Below are 16756 nucleotides of genomic sequence, written 5' to 3' on the forward strand. Positions count from 1 at the left end.
TTCCCAGTTTTATTGAGACAGAATTGACTCCTAACATTATTAGTCCAATGTGTTCAATGTAATGATCTTATATATGTATATATTGTAAAATGAATACACAATAAATGTAGTTAATATCTATCACCTCCCATAGTTACATTTTTATCATGATGAGAACTTTTAAGATTAACTCTCCTGGCAACTTGCAAGTGTACAATATCGTATAAACAGTAGTTACCATGCTGTACATTACATCCCCAGGGTTTATTTATAACGGAAAGTTATACCTTTCAACTACCTTCATCCATTTCTCCACTACCCACCTCTGACAACCACCGGTTTGTTCTGTGTATCTGTAAGTTCTATTCTTTTTTAGATTGGACATAAAAGTGAAATCACACAGAATTCATCTTTCTCTGTACGAATTTTTCCTTAGCATAATGCCCTCAAGGTCCTTCTGTGTTCTTGCAAATGACAGGATTTCCTTCTTTTTCCGGCTGAATAATATTCCATTGTATACCTGTGTATACATTGTACACACACCCATACACATATATGCCACATTTCCTTTATTCATTCATAGAAGCTTAGATTGTTTTTATGTCTTGACTATTGTAAATAGCAGTGCAGTGAACATGAGGGTGCATATAATTCTTTGAGAAAGTGATCACGTTTCTTTCATATATACATATATTCAATAGTGGGGAGGCTGGATAATTTGGTAATTCTATTTTTCATTTTTTTGAGGAACCTCTGTACTCTTTTCCATAATGGCTATGCCAATTTACATTCCCACCAACAGTGCCCAAGAGTTCCCTCTCTCCACACCCTCACCAGCATTTGTCGTCTCTTGTCTTTTTGGCAGTAGCCATTCTAACAAGTGTAAGGTGATATTTCATGGTTTTGCTTTGCATTTCTCTGATGGTTAGTGATGTTGAGCACCTCTTCATGCATCCATCAGCTGTTTGTAGGCCTTCTTTGGTAGAATGTCTCTCAGTTCCTCTGCCCATTTTTAATTAGATTGTTTATGCTGAAATTTTTGTGTTTATACATATTATTCATGAACAGTAATAGACCCAGGGTTGATAACACATGACAGGCATATGCATGCATACCTATTTAAAACTTCCGTTCAGCCTCTGTGGATAAATTATAATCTATCTGAAATCCTGGCACAATACATAAAATCAAAACTTCATATATATATGTATAAATAGGAGAGAGAATTTCTCATTTGAAATCTATCAGATTAAGAAAAATTATATAGGAATTCCTGTCATGGCTCGGCAGAAATGAATCTGGCTAGTGTCCATGAGGACGCAGGTTCAATCTTGGCCTTGCTCAGTGGGTTAAGGATCCGGCATTGCCATGAGCTGTGGTGTAGGTCAAAATGTGACTCAGATCTTGCCTTGCTGCGGCCGAGGCATAGGCCAGTGGCTACAGCTCCAATTGGACCCCTAACCTGGGAGCCTCTATATGCCACAGGAGCAGCCCTAAAAAAAAAGAAAAAATATCTAATATTTTGATGCATGGTACCACACATAATATATTTAGAATTTTTAAATAGCATAAACCTCAAACATTTCATCTGTTACACACTATAAGGTAATACAGTTTTTATGTGTAAATTAGAAATATTTCATTTATACCCCCAAGATGTTCTATGGGCTTTGCATAAGTTCTGTAACCAAAATATCTAAAGCTTGTTTCAGTTCATGATGTGTTTCTTTAGTTATATATATATCTATAAAACAATTATTTCCAGTTTTTCTCCCATATGAGAAAAATCTTTTATATACCTTGTAGTTTATTGAATATAATTTCTATTCCAGGGCTGATTTATAGTATTAGTTCTACCTTTTGTTTAGTAATTCTGTCCATTGCCATTTGAGGTGGACTTGTTATTCGTATAACAAGTTTCAAGACAATTTTGTTCTAACAGCTGAAGGCTAAATATGAAAGCATATTTCAAGTATGCTGCTAATAGACATGTGTTAAAATTGAAATAAGCCACCCTTCATTATTTGCTCTTAGCTTTCCAGTCAAGTTTTGGAGATTATGAGCATAATCTAAGATTCCTTATTTCATCTATAGATCAGAAATACAGCTATAGGAATTCTCAGAAGACTTAGTTCTGCCTGTTCAGTGATAATCTCTTAAGTGGCAACTGCTTCCTTGATTTTGATGCAAACCAAATGATCCTTTTCAATTTTTGTGTACTCTCAAGATTTTGTTAAGAAAGAAAGAGATAGATCCTCTTGAATTGGATTTCCTGCTTCGATTCACGGTTGAACACACTTACCCGAGTCCTGTTGACTTCCTCACTCCTCAGGCATGGAGTGCTCTGAAGGTACGTTGGGAACATGGGTTTTCCGATTTCTAGATCTTATTTCAAATCTCAGCTCTCTCAAATGTAGAAATGTAGTTCAAAAAATAGAGGTAATGTATACCATTTTAATTGTAGCTATAAGCTATTTTTAATTTTTTGAGGAATTTCCATATTCTTTTCCGTAGTGACTGCACCAATTTACCAAAAGTTTCTTTTTCTTACTTGGAAATAAAGGAACTTTAGACCTATTTATGATTGGAAAAAGTTGTTAATAAATATGTATAACTTATAGGACTTTTGGTTAATGTCAAGAAATATAAATATTTTTTTTCAGTTGACCTGAATCTAGTTTCTTTATTTTGATTCCTTTTTTATAACATTTATCCACTTTTTCAAAATAGTTTTGTTAATTTACATGACAGCATAGTAATTTATTATCATTGTAAAATGTTTAAGCACAAAATGCTGTAGAGAAAAAGTAATATCATTCTTTCACCCAAGTTATGAATCTTATTCCATTTTCCTGTCCGAAGAGCCTGTTACTAAAAGTTTAACAACATTGTAAATCAACAATACTTTGATTTAAAAAATAGACAATTACCAAATCTCCATGAAAAAAAAAAAAGAGGTTTGCTCTCTGGAATTCCCCAGAGATCCTCATTCTATGCTAAGCTTTGCCTTACCCTTTTTTTCCTGTGACAGAAACCTTTCTATGTATTGAAAATAACTACATTATTCCTTATTGTTATAGTATGTTTGGATTTTATTGGTAGTAGAATTTTTAATTAGATTATTACTTTAAAATTATAAATTCAAGTTCAGTTGTGTATCCATCAGAGTCTCAACAGAAAACACAGGGCACTTTCAAAGGGTGATTTTTAAAAAGTTTAATGAGTCTCTTTTCATAGTATTGAAAGAAAGATGAAAGGTTCTACTAGGAATGAGAATGGAAAAAGTTCTGGAGAGTTCGTGTCATGGCTCAGAAGTAACAAACCCGACTAGTATCCATGAGGACACAGGTTTGTTTCCTGACCTCGCTCAGTGGGTTAAGGGCCGAAGTTGCTGTGAGCCATAGTGTAGGTCACAGGTGCAGCTCGGATCCTGCATTGCTGTGGCTGTGGCATAGGCTGGCAGCTGCAGCTCCGATTCAACCTGGGAACTTTCATATGCCGTGGGTGAGGCCTTAAAAAGACCAAAAAGAAAAAGAAATGAAAGGAATGAAAAGAAAAGAAAAAGGTGGGAAAGGAGCAGTTACTGAGACTGTTGAGAAATGAAGTTCTGGGAGAGCCACCCTGTAGCATCTGTGGAATTCCATAAGGAAACGTAGCCACTGCCACATTCTAGCATCACAGGACAGAGCTGGGGAAGGAATGCCCTTGCCTCTTTCAATCCTCCAGACCCTTGCCAGTGCTTCCTACTGGTCAGACCCAACCAGGGAGCTTTTTTCAAGTCATCCTTAGCAATCAGCCTCTTTGCAGGGCACAGAAGGGTCCAGGGTGAACTGGATGAGATGAAGACTGTCCAGCACAGCTCACATGGAGTTCAAGACCCTCGCAAGTCTTTATCTCAATCTTGCAGCTGTGAGACACACCATTCCCAAATCTTCCCCTATTGTGTTCCAGGCAGTAGCCCTCAGGGAAGAGTTTCGAGGTCTAGACCGAGATGTGGAAGGATCTGCCAAGCAGTGGAGGAGGTGGGCAGAATCCGAGTGTCCGGAAAAAGAAAAGTTACCACAAGAATGGAAGAAGAAAAGCCTAATACAGAAGCTGATTATTTTGAGAGCCCTGCGCCCTGACAGAATGACATATGCTCTCAGGTGGGGGCAGTTAGCACGTTCAGAAATACGTGTTAGCCCAGAGGAACCTTGGTCTCAGGGACCAGGTGGAGGCATTCACAGTCCATGTTAAGGAAAAGCACTTCTGCTGACATCTTGATACTGTACTCACTGCTCTTTTTAAAATGTGCGAAACACTAAACAGTGTGCTGGTCTGTAGGCAGACTCAGCATAGCCTTCCTGAAAAACATAATTCTGAAATCAGAAGAGGGGAACGAGGAACGTATGGAAATAGTCTAGGACCTATGGGAAGAGAGCTAGCAGAGTTGAGGTCAGGGACATGCATTATCCAAGTGTGATTCACATCGTCTTTTTTTAGTGCTGACACTTTGGCTCCAAAGATTTTGCACATCAAACAAAGACTGAATTCCTTTCATGGATCCACTCTTAGTCCTATAACTTTATAACCAATGAAATTTAAATGCAGAAACCTCTGTCTGCATCTTGGCTTAAGTGTCTTTTTTTTTTTTTTTTTTTGCCCTTTTGGCTTCTAAATGGTAATAGGCTCCTTAATTCTTATTTGAATTCACCAGCCAAAGAGTTCTCACTTCCTTCCCTACTGCTCCTGCTTTTCTTCAGTAGTATTCACTTGCCTCAGGTTTTTTCCTTTGCTTTGTCTATTCAGCCACTTTTCCCTTTGTGCAAGCCTCTGCCGCACCCTACTTTACAAGTTAATTCTGCTTCAAAGTACTTACTTTCTGTTAAATCTGATGCTGCTGGCAAATAATCCCTGCTTAATTGAGCTTCCCTGTGTTAGAAACACCCCAAAAAGCATTTGTATATTCATGAGATGCCCAACAGGCTGGAAAATTGCACTGTGGCAAATCTAATGAACTGTTGATAAGTGATGGGGGCTCTGGCAGGGGATTTGGGGGGATACAAAGCCATATGCAGGCAGCTGATGGTACTCAGAGGAGGCTCTCAGTAGACCCCCAAAACGGAAGGTAGTCTTCTGATTTTTCAGAGCTTCTAAAGCAGAGCAGGGTTTCACTGACTCTACCACACAAATCCAGCTGGACTCATATTGTCGTTCTTAGCAGACATCCCATGTAATAAACATGCTTTGTGTTCTTCCTGTGCCTGTGGTTTCAGCTGATTCAGGTTGTGACGCTTTTCAAGGTCAAAAGCACTGATCATGTCTCTGGCGTTATTCTTTTTACAGAAATTTTGTGGAGGAAAAACTGGGTGCCAAGTATGTGGAGAGGACCAGGCTGGACTTAATTAAAGCATTGGAAGAAAGCAGCCCAGCCTGCCCAGTATTCTTCATCCTCTCCCCCGGGGTAGATGCCCTTAAAGACCTCGAGATCCTTGGTGAGTGGCTAGGAGGCTAGCCATCCAGAACCTCCCTCTCACCTACGCATACCCAGCCTTCCTTTCAGCTCTCAATTATCTTAGGTTCGTTTGTTCGTTTGTTCTTTCTTTTTTCTTTCTTTCTTTCTTCCTTTCTCGTCTGTTGGAGATGGAGTGCATGGAAAATGTAAGGTTAATAACACTGTAGTCTGAAGAAATGTTTAAATGGAACATTCCTCTGCTTGGCATAATGCAAGTTTCTTTTGTATGGTTTTCCACCTTTTGACTAGATGAGGGCCAGAGGGCAATTTTCTCCATGCTCTTGTAATCTTGTGCCCCCTGTGACTAAATAATGGTCATTAGAGCAAGTCTATTCCATTGTGCAAGGCGCTGTCGCTTTATGCTTTGGATTTACTATTCCCCACGGCCTGCACGGAGAATTCCAGGTTAATAGAGCTGTGACCTGACTGTGCCAGATTCAAGCACAGTCTCCCAAGGTGAGAGGCTCCCGCATTTCCCCAATGAGCTGATCTGGTCAAAAACTGATGTGATATCTACCACATGTTGCTTCTTTTTTATGAGGGCAATGCTTTTCTCCTCCTGCAAGAGTTTATAAAGCTTGGTAACAATGCTTGCCATCTATCAAAATGTCAAAAGCTTTATTACCCTGAAACCAGAGGAACTGATTTCCGCAGGCTTCACTAATGCCTGCAAGGAGGCGGCTGTCGAGAGCTTAAAATGGCGCTTGGTGAGATGACAGAGGTTTAGTTTGATTTCTTCAAGAAAGTGACCCCGAAGGTGGCAGTGGCAACCATAGGTGGTCGACGGACCGCAGAATTCCAGGCTCTTCTCACCTCTCCTTGATTCACTCTTCCCCTCACAGGCAAGAGACTTGGCTTTACAAGTGACTTGGGAACGTTCCACAATGTGTCCTTAGGACAAGGTCAGGAGATGGTGGCAGAAGTGGCATTGGAGAAAGCTTCCAAAGGAGGACACTGGGTCATGCTCCAAGTGAGTATTATGTTTTCATGACAACAACGGGCATGAACGTGGACAGGCAGTGCCAGCTGCCCTGCGCACCTGGAATGGGCCCTTCACGTAGCACATGGTGATCAGCGAGCCCTGAGGATTCTCTCAGCAGTAATGATACCTCTGCAGGTGACAAGGACCTCTCCTGACAAGGACAGCTACCATCTTTAAAGGGATTTTCCAGCCATCGTGCTTTGACATTTAAAATATTAGGGAGCCGCATCCTTCTCCCAACTTACAGATATCTAGAACATTCCAGGGAGTGCCTGAGGCCAAACCAGCTTGTATAGGCTGCCAGCACTGTTGTCCTCATATCTCTCCTTTGCATGTCACTTTAAAGTTGAGGAATGTTTTTTTGTATCTCATTATCTCACCTAACTCTGAGTCCGCCCCTAGCTACTTGTGTAACCTTGCCTTTGTTGGTAACTTAAGGGATTCAGTGCATAGTCCCCCATTATGCCTCCTAGAGCTAGAATTATATTGGTCTGTGATTCTACAACCCCGTGTCCTCTGGGTGGTTCCCTTGGCTGAGGAGTCTAGTGTCCACTGGGCGGCTGAAAACCCCAATGTGAGAGCCAGGAGTTCAGTTTTATTTGGGGCTCACTGAGGACTCTAGCATGGGACACAGCCTCTCAGATAGCTCAGAGGATCTGCTCCAAAGAGCTTTTTTGTGCAGAAGGGAAGGAAGGGAAGGAGGGTCTCTCTTCTGACGCCTTTTGAGCCCTGTATTGAGGGCTTAAATTGGAGGGTATTAAGCATTCACATTGGAGAAGAGGTTCCTATGGCCCTGTATCAACCATCTAGAGATTGATGAGGAGTGTCCCAAATAGAGACTGGTTTGGGGTGACAGAAACTTGCACTCTGGCCCATTGTCAGCCAGACCCTACACAATGGGGGGAGAGAAGGGTATGTGATTTGGGTGAGGGGAGTGCGAGCAGTGAAGCACACACCTCGGCTGAAGGTTGCTGTGAGTCATGAGGAGCGGAGGTCTCCATTCATGACTTCAATGCTGTTCTAGGTATGAGAAGATGCAAGAAATGGGGTTCACAAAATTTTCTCCTGAAAATACCGAACAGATTTTCCCCAGAGCACATATCTCTGCCCTGAACAACTTTCAGGGTGCATCGAAGTCAGCGTCTGCAGTGGCTAGTGCCTTCATCCTTGTGGAACCAGAGGGCAAGCAGCACTTCTGAGTTTGCACTAGTGACAACCCAGGAACCCATGTTGCCCAGGCAAGCATTAGGGACCCCCTAGGAGCCAGCTGACTCCGAGCTGACTCCTTCGACAGCAGGGCATGCAGGCTACCTCAGCAGGCCTGGAAATGGCCATTGGATTTGCAGCACAGAGATCCCCGAGGTTCTCATTGATAGGACTCGTTACTAGGCAATTCATAGGGTACATTATATCTAATCGTTACAGCAAAGCTGCAAGTGTAGGTATTGTCATCTCTTTATAAAGACGAGAAAACTGACCCTCACAGCAGTCAGGAGAGCCATAAGGCCATACAGCAGGATAGTGGCAGAGTCTGTTTGGCAGCAAGTGACATTCCTTCTGCTGGTCCATGCTGCCACCCTCCTATAGTATGGGCCTCCTTTCATATCTCTGGTGTCCAGGGCTGGTGCACTTTGTACTTCCACTTGAAATAAAATTGGATTCACAAAGAAGCTGCTCAGTGTCCAAGCAGAATATGACCTTCTAGGAGAGTGAAACATACAGCCCAGATGAGGCCTCAGTATGGGGACATGGGATGAGTCAGGTGGGTAACAGTAGAGGGTTTGTTTTTCTAGAGACAGTCATTGCTTGGGCATTTGGGTAGGTACTGAGATCTCCCCACAAAAGAAAAAGTTCTTTGAGAGTTCTTATGCCTCCAGCAGCTCAGATGGAACTAGGAGGGGTGTCGTCCTCCTTGAGAGACCATGGTATTCAAAGGAAAATTCTTCTGTTATTTTTGTATCTGTGCTGTGCTACCGGTTGCCCCTCCCCCAAAAAAGGGCAAGTTGTAAGTTTTGCTATTAAAAAAGTCCCAAGAAACCATGCCTTGTGAAGGGTCTCTTGGATATCTCTTCTGGACGTTTGATTTTTGTTCTTAGTGGGACATCAGTCCCTTGCCGTGTTAAGTGTTTATGCTGTCTCTCTCCACATGTAGCATAATTGCAGAGGAGAGGCTGTCCCAGTTTCTGGAAGTTTCCAGTATCCTTTTGATTGGCAGTTAAAAGAGAAGCGGAACTTTGAAAAATGAGAAAACCAGCGTAATGGGAACTTGTTATATCATTTGTAATTTACATGAAATCCTGTCCACATAGACCTATGATATGTCTGTACATGTTAATGAATTCTCAAGCAAACTCTGCAGTGGTCGACTACTGTGATCAGAGAGCCCCTCTAGACACATGGTCACACTCTGGAGAGAACTATGTCTAAAGTAGCAGGCTGACACTATCTTTATCTCAGATGCACACCTGATGATTTGTGAATTAACATATTGGAGTTTAAAGTGATTTTTCAGATGCAAAATGGTGGTTTTCTTTTTATTGGCTGAAAATGTTGCACAAGCCCTGCTGCCCTTGGACACATTGTCACAAGGAGCTCCTGAGCACCAAAGCCAGTATCCTCAAGAATTGTTCTCAGGCTGGTTATGTAAGTTGCACCTGTGTTCACCGATAGCTCTCTTGGAGATTTTTCTCTTCCCTGACTCCAAAGTCACTGCCCAGCATATTTTTGCATTTGTGCCAAGTATACTTTCCAAGTGAGGTATGGTTGTAGTTCATGATATAGAGAATTAGAACATTTTTGAGCATGCAAAACAGGTTTTATTGTGGGTTTTGTTCCTGCTAGTTTGTATGAGTGCCCAGTTAGGTGTGCATTATTAAGGAAACTTAGAGCCCTTACCTGTAGTATAAATTTGCTAGGGTTGCCATACTTAAGTATCACAGATTGGATAATTAAGCAATAGAAGTTCAATTTCATTTTTTTAATTTTATTTTTCTTTTTAGGGTTTCACTCATGGCATATGGAAGTTCTCAGGCTAGGGGTCCAATTGCAGCTTCAGCCACCAGCTTACACCACAGCCACAGCAACACAGGATCTGAGCCGCGTCTGTGACCTACACCATAGCTCACAGCAATGCCAGATCCTTAACCCACCGAACAAGGCCAGGGATTGAACCCGCAACCTCATGGATATTAGTTGGGTTCTTAACCTGCTGAGCCACAAGGGCAACTCTGAAGTTAAATTTCTTAGGGCTCTGGGGGCTGGAAGTCTGGGATGAAGGTGTCAGCAGAGTTGGTTTCTTCTGAGGTCTCTCCTTTTGGCTTGTAGCTGGTTCTCTTCTCCCTGTGTCTTTTCATGGTCTTCCCAGTGTGTGCATGTGTGTCTGTCTGTGCCACTGGCTAGCTAATCCCCTCTTCTTCTAAGAACACTGGTCATATTGGGTGAAGGTCCACCTTAATGACTGCTTTTAGCCTTAATTGCCTCTTTAAAGAAACCTATTACAAATACACATTCCGAGGAACTGAGGGTTAGGACTTCAGCCTATGGATTTGGAAGGACACAGTTCAGCCCTTGACACCTACCAACGTTCCATATTTGCCCAGGGGAAAAAAAGCCTAACAATGTGAACAGCTGGATTGGCATAAGTTGTTTTCTTTTGTTTTGTTTTTTAACAACTGAGCTATTTTCAAGAAAGCCACATTACCATTCCTCTTACTAAATTCGGGTTCAGCTGCTTGCTTATCAAAAAAGCTACTACTCAAGAGACAAATGCTGGTAGGAACAAGAAGGTTGCTTTATTCAGAAGCAACCTGGGAAGAAGACAGACTCTTGTCCTAGAACCAGTCCCAAAGATTCTGCTGGTCCATGAACTTTGTTAAAGGGGAAGAGGGGGTGTAATCTCATTTAATTATTGAGGTGGTGGGTCAGATCCTTTGCCATTTCCTGCTGCATGCAGGCTTGTTGACCCTTTGTGATCTTCAGATTCTGTCTTGTTCACACTGTCTACTCACAAGATTATTGGAGGGGAAGCTGAGGGAAAGATCTGGCCATCGTTAATTACTTATTCTTCATTTCTACTTTCACCTAAGGGAAGAACCAACAGGTTAGGCAAGGTACTGTGCTATCAAAAGATGTGAAAGGAGTGCTTGGGCCAGAGATGCCAAGAGCCTGGGGGCACCTGGTTTAAGGTTAGCGACAATATAGCTTGACTAAAGTGACAAGACAAAAGGGGCTCCTGCAGAGACCTGCTTCCTACAACAGGGCTCCCTGCAAAAATTTGCTGACACTCCCTTCCCTGTTTGCCTTCATTCTCTGTATTTTTGTAGCTGTTATAATGGTAAATGTTTTTCTTTGTTGGAAAGAATTACATATTCCTGAGGGTGATGTCTTGATCACTATATCAAGGAATTCTCCGAAGCCAGAGATCATGTGCGGTATGATCTTTGTACATCTCATGAGCACCAACTACCAAGCTGAACATGGAGGAGCATAGCTGTGAATTAGAAAACTGAAATCAGAGTTTGATGGTGGTGACATGTGTTTCTTTTCTGCTTTCTGACAGCCATAAGGTTTAGGAAAAACAACACATTAGGAATATGCAGAACACCTTCACAAAGAATGATTGCTTTTTTTTCCCCAGTAGGCCTTTCATCCATCGTATCCTTTTGAGTTCATATCCTAATGAGTAGGAGTTTGAGTAGAGGATTTCCAGCAATAACAACAAAGTTTGGTATCACATTCATTTCTAGACCTTAGCTTTTGTACTTAATTAAACGAACCCTGATAAGTCTCAGTAATTGAATTTGAACTGTGGTGAAGAGAAATATCAAGAGCGCCATCTCAGAAGTGATTGGTGGGCGATGGAAGTAGGTGAGTGTGTTGAAAGGAGATGTGGGTTTACAAAGACAACCTGCAGGGATCTGGAGCACTTAATTGGTTAAACATTCAACTCTGTCTTGGTTTCTTTCTCTTTTTCTCCTAACATGATAATAAAGGAAAATTTAAACCATGGCTCTCTGAATTTTCAACACAATTAGGTATACAAAAATGTCATAATGCTATAATTTAAGTAATGCAATTTCATTTCAAAGAAATTATAAGCCACTCTCTTTTTCAGAATGTCCATTTAGTAGCCAAGTGGCTTGGAACCTTGGAGAAACTCCTTGAAAGATTCAGCCAAGGAAGCCACAGAGATTATAGAGTTTTCATGAGTGCTGAGTCTGCGCCTACACCACATGAGCATGTCATCCCTCCAGGTCTTCTGGAAAATTCCATTAAGATTACCAATGAGCCCCCCACAGGAATGCTGGCCAATTTGCATGCTGCTCTCTACAACTTTGATCAGGTAAGAAAGCAGAAGCCTGGTCTGACACTGAAGTCTTCCCATGAGATTATGAGATGATCATCTACTAGAAAATAAATTTCACCATAAAACCACAGCCATGTGTATAAAGAGCATGACCCTTGTGCCTTTTTGAGGATCTGGCTTCTTGAAGACAAACATGGCAGACTAGTATCTCTAACCGCAGAAAGAAGAAAAGCCATTGTTGTTCTTATTAGTATTGTTGAGGATGATGACATTAATGACATGGCAAGAGTTTCAATATAATATTTAATATTTTTGGAGTTCCCATTGTGGCTCAGTGGATTAAGAACCTGACATAGTCTCCATGAGGATACTGGTTCAATCCCTGGCCTCACTTACCAGTTAAGGATCTGGCATTGCCGTGAGCTGTAGTGGTGTAGGTCGCAGATGAAGCTTGAACCTGGTGTTGCTGTGGCTGTGGTGTAGGTCGGCAGCTGCATCTCTGATTCGACCCCTAGCCTGGGAATTTCCATATGCAACAAGTGTGGCCCTAAAAAGAAAAAAAAAAATTAGTATTTTAGATCTGGGTTTTTGTTTTTGTTTTATTTTTTTCCACTGTACAGCATGGGGACGAAGATACACATACATGTATACGTAATTTTTCCTCCCGTTGTCGTGTTGCAATGTAAGTATCTAGACATAGCTCTCAGTGCTACACAGCAGGATCTCATTGCTAATCTTTTCCAAAAGCAATAGTGTGCATCTGTTAACCCCAAGCTCCCAATCCATCCCACTCCCTCCCCCTCCCCCTTATTCGCCAAGTCCATGATTTTCTTTTCTGTGGAAAGGTTCATTTGTGCTATATATTAGATTCCAGTTGTAAGTGATATCATATGATATTTGTCTTTCTCTTTCTGATTTATTTTACTCAGTATGAGAGTCTTTAGTTCCATCCATGTTGCTGCAAATGGCATTATTTTGTTGTTTTTTTATGGCTGAGTAGTATTCTATTGTGTATATATACCACATCTTCCTACTCCAATCATCTGTCGACGGACATTTGGGTTTTTTCCATGTCTTGGCTATTGTGAACAGAGCTTCAATGAACATGCAGGTGCATGTGTCGTTTTCAACGAAAGTTTTGTCCGGATATATGTACAAGAGTGGGACTGCTGGGTCATGTGGTAGATCTATGTATAGATTTCTAATGTATCTCCAAACTGTTCTCCATAGTGGCTGTACCAGCTTACATTCCCACCAACAGTGAAGAAGCGTTCCCTTTTCTCCACACCCCCTCCAGCACTTTTTATTTGTGGATTTATTAATGATGGCCATTCTGACTGGTGTGAGGTGGTATCTCATGGTAGTTTTGATTTGCATTTATCTAATAATCAGGGATGTTGAGCATTTTTTCATGTGCTTGTTGGCCATCTGTATATCTTCCTTGGAGAACAGTCTATTCAGGTCTTTTGCCCATTTTTCCATTGGGTGGTTGGCCTTTTGGCTGTTAAGTTGTATAGGTTGCTTGTGTATTCCAGAGATTAAGCCCTTGTCTGTTGTATCATTTGAAACTACTTTCTCCCATTCTGTAAGTTGTGTTTTGGTTTTCTTTTTGGTTTCCTTTGCTGTGCAAAAGCTTTCAGTTTGATTAGGTCCCATTGGTTTATTTTTGCTCTTATTTCCGTTGCTTGGGGAGACTGACCTGAGAAAATATTCATGATGTTGATGTCAGAGAGTGTTTTGCCTATGTTCTCTTCTAGGAGTTTGATGGTGTCTTGTCTTATATTTAAGTAGGTTTTGATATTAGTAAATTTAAAGCCCTTATTTTCAGATTATATCTAGCTATCTTCATGTTTATATTTTCATTTCCTTCCAAAATAAAACAAGTAAGTTAATACATGAATTAATGAAACTTCCATTGCCATTAGTGCCCTTGTTCAAATTACCACATCCATCTGTGTTGCAATCAAGTCTGTCATTTTCCTTTGTTGCTGTTTCTCTGAGCTTCCCTTCCTTCCTCTAATTTCTTAGAAATCCTTGGTCAACAGGATTATTAGAAGTAGAATAAGCCCTAAAAAGGCAACACATATGATTCGATGATAAAAATTCAGCCTCCTGTTAGAAATGTTATCATTCTCTAGGAAGCATGCCCACATGCTTAACTTTTTCTCTAGTACCTTCCTGGCCAATACCCAAACCAATGTTATGAAGGAATTATGAAATTACCCCTAGGATATTGAAATTATCATAATTATCAAATCATGAAAGCCACCTGAGAATATAGTTTTAAAGACTATAGTTAATGACTTCATTCAGTAATTGAGTAATTTGTAGCCTGTTTAGACAATGGGCTGTGTAAATCAAAGGCACTCAGATACTGTTGTTGAATCTGTTGCATATTTGAAGTATCCTTTTTTGTAAACTACAGCAGGCATGTCTTTCACCATCCCTCAGTTTATAATTCCTAGCCATGGATGACATTCTCATGTTCCTCCCCAAAGTGCAAAAGAGGAGTTTTACATATTTAAATAGGGTTTATCCAACTCCCCAAAACAAAATTGTCTTTATTTGTGATAAGTGAGCATTTCATGAACAAATATGCTTCAGCGCAATTTTCCTTCAGCCTTTTTTTTTTTTTTTGGTATGGACCCCTCTGAAAATCTGAAAAAAGTATGGACATTCTCCCCAGGGAAATGTACACTAAAAAATTATTGCTTACTGTCATAGGGATGAACAGATTCCCCCAAAGTCTAAGGATGAATTCCTTCCCCAGGTAAGAACAGCATGTTCTAGTTCATTTATGAAAGTATCAGTTCTTTTGGCTGCTACTTGGAAAACCACTTACATTAACTGAAGGTTCCATTTATTGGAAAGACTCTTAAGAACTTCAGGGGAACTGTTTTTTATCTACTGGAAAGAATTCTCTGAAATATTAAGACTGAGTCTGATCATAAGTAGCAAAAGCACAGACAGACCATGACTCACTAAATAAACTTCCAGTCAAACCTATTTTAGCTAAAACCTCCCAAGCAAATGAAGATGCTAAAGAAAATTTCAAAATTTTTAGGAAAATCTTTTATGAATGATGAACTGTCATTCCATTAGGGGTGAGAAGATGGTTGTTATGGAGATTATGTAATTCAAGGGTACTAGTCTGTGCTCCCTGGCTAACTGTGAATAGGTTCCTAGCATCCTTTTATCAGAATTATGGCTGGCTACTTAGGAAAGAAGTATCAAACAACAGTGGCATGAACGAGGTTAAAAAAGTATTTCCTTTTAACATGAGAATTTGGGAGGCAGATCATGCAGAGCTCATGTGTGTCACCACAAAGTTGTCATCAGCATGGTTTGCTTAGAGGTCACTGTTTCTAGGATGAGCTCTCCTAAGTGTCAGTGAGAGTGGCAGCTCCCACATCTGTGTTCCAAGAAGTAGGATGAAGGAACAAAGAACATGACAAAGTGAACATGTTTGCTTTCTTTTAAAGATGCTTTCTTCAAGTTAAAACGCAGTAATTCTCCTTTCAACTCATTGCTCAAACTTGGTCACATTGCACTACCTAGCTGCAAGAGAGCCCGGAAAAGTAAATCTATCTTGGGCAGTGTATGCCCAGCTAAATCTCAGCAGGCAGGCCCCTTAGGGCAGGCACTTAGTGGTCTCTATCACAGACCTCCTCCTTTCCCACCTCCTTATATCCCCCTAGATGTTCTATATTGCTGCCATAGCTCTGTCTTGAGGAAGCCTCTGACCTGGGCAGAGGGTGGTGAATGCCATCCGCTTTGATTCTCTTTGGGGTTTAGGTAAATGAGTCCCAGGCACTCCTGTTTCCCAGGTGCCCTTGTTAGATGAGAAAAGCACCCAGGGATCTAGACAGGTTAACTGTTCTGTTTGGGTATTTTGTTTTGCATGCTTTAATTTTCAGACCAAATTAAATCTGTAATTTTAATCTTCTCCCCAAATCAGAATGTATCCTCAAATATTGATGTGCGTATTCATAGTGAACAAAATTCATTTAATATTGGTCCTTTATTACCAATGTTAGAATATTTATGCAAATATCATTTAAGTGACCAAGATGTAAAGAACTATTTCTTTAAGGATGCTCCTCACCTACCCCTCTTTCAGCTCAATAGCTCTGCCTCTTAAAGAAGATGTTATAAGAGTCTGGGCTATTTACATCCTCAGATAACCAGATTTTTGAAGGAAGAATATAAATTTCATTTTCTGCAAGATTTGCAGCAGCAACAAATAATTGGTAATTGTGCGTGCAAAATTGGCATCTTTGCGCATGCAACATTGTTATGTGTGTGTGGAGGCCTGTTCTTTGTTCATAATGCTATTTGTATATTTTCTGGTGCTACTGTTCTTATCACTTGCTTTGTAAAAACACAACTGACCTGAAATGTGAATGTAAATAAACTCATACTTTTTCTTAGGAAAGCCTGATTCATATTTTCTTCTAATGTCATTTATATTATTAGAGCATAATGAAATGGGCATTGACTTAGGGTTTTTTGTTTGTTGTTTTGTTTTGTTTTGTTTAGGCATGAGGCTAACACTAGGTCAGGTCAGTTATATGAAATATAAATGGAATTAATGCCCTTACTGTGGTGCCTTGAGTATTTGTGGACTATCTATAATTCATGGGAGGTGCTAGGTGACTTGTTAGATCATAATTCTCAAGTAAAATTTTCACATTTCTATTTGGCCTCCTGGAAATCACTTGCATTTAAAAGCAATATATTTTTAAATCCTTCAGCAGTTATGTGGTTTCTCTTCTCTTCTTTCATAAGCTTGCCTTTTAGTGTTTAGTTGTGGAAAAGTTATTTGTAATGATCGCAAATTTTCAAGCCCCATATATTACTTAGAAGTGGCCTCGTCATTTAGAATGACCTAGTGATTTGGTCAGGTCTGCACTGCCTGTGGCCTGGCCAATTCTAGAACCGTATGTGGTGATAATCAGGATTCTGATGAAAATGATACAGAAAGAAACTAAAATGC

General features: G+C 40.6%; 1 protein-coding gene across 3 annotated transcripts in view; it reads left to right on the forward strand.

Moving 5' to 3' along the window:
* The window catches only part of DNAH11 (dynein axonemal heavy chain 11), a 344143-nt gene that overhangs the window by 300528 nt on the left and 26859 nt on the right, over positions 1-16756 (forward strand). For all 3 annotated transcript variants that reach the window (XM_047753939.1, XM_047753940.1, XM_047753941.1), the window contains 5 exons: positions 2207-2329; positions 3931-4124; positions 5305-5453; positions 6316-6443; positions 11569-11796. In XM_047753939.1, coding sequence (XP_047609895.1) covers positions 2207-2329; positions 3931-4124; positions 5305-5453; positions 6316-6443; positions 11569-11796 — 822 coding nt within the window. The remainder of the gene's footprint in view (positions 1-2206; positions 2330-3930; positions 4125-5304; positions 5454-6315; positions 6444-11568; positions 11797-16756) is intronic.

This window comes from Phacochoerus africanus, chromosome 11 (assembly GCF_016906955.1).
Source record: "Phacochoerus africanus isolate WHEZ1 chromosome 11, ROS_Pafr_v1, whole genome shotgun sequence".
Classification (NCBI taxonomy): domain Eukaryota; kingdom Metazoa; phylum Chordata; class Mammalia; order Artiodactyla; family Suidae; genus Phacochoerus; species Phacochoerus africanus.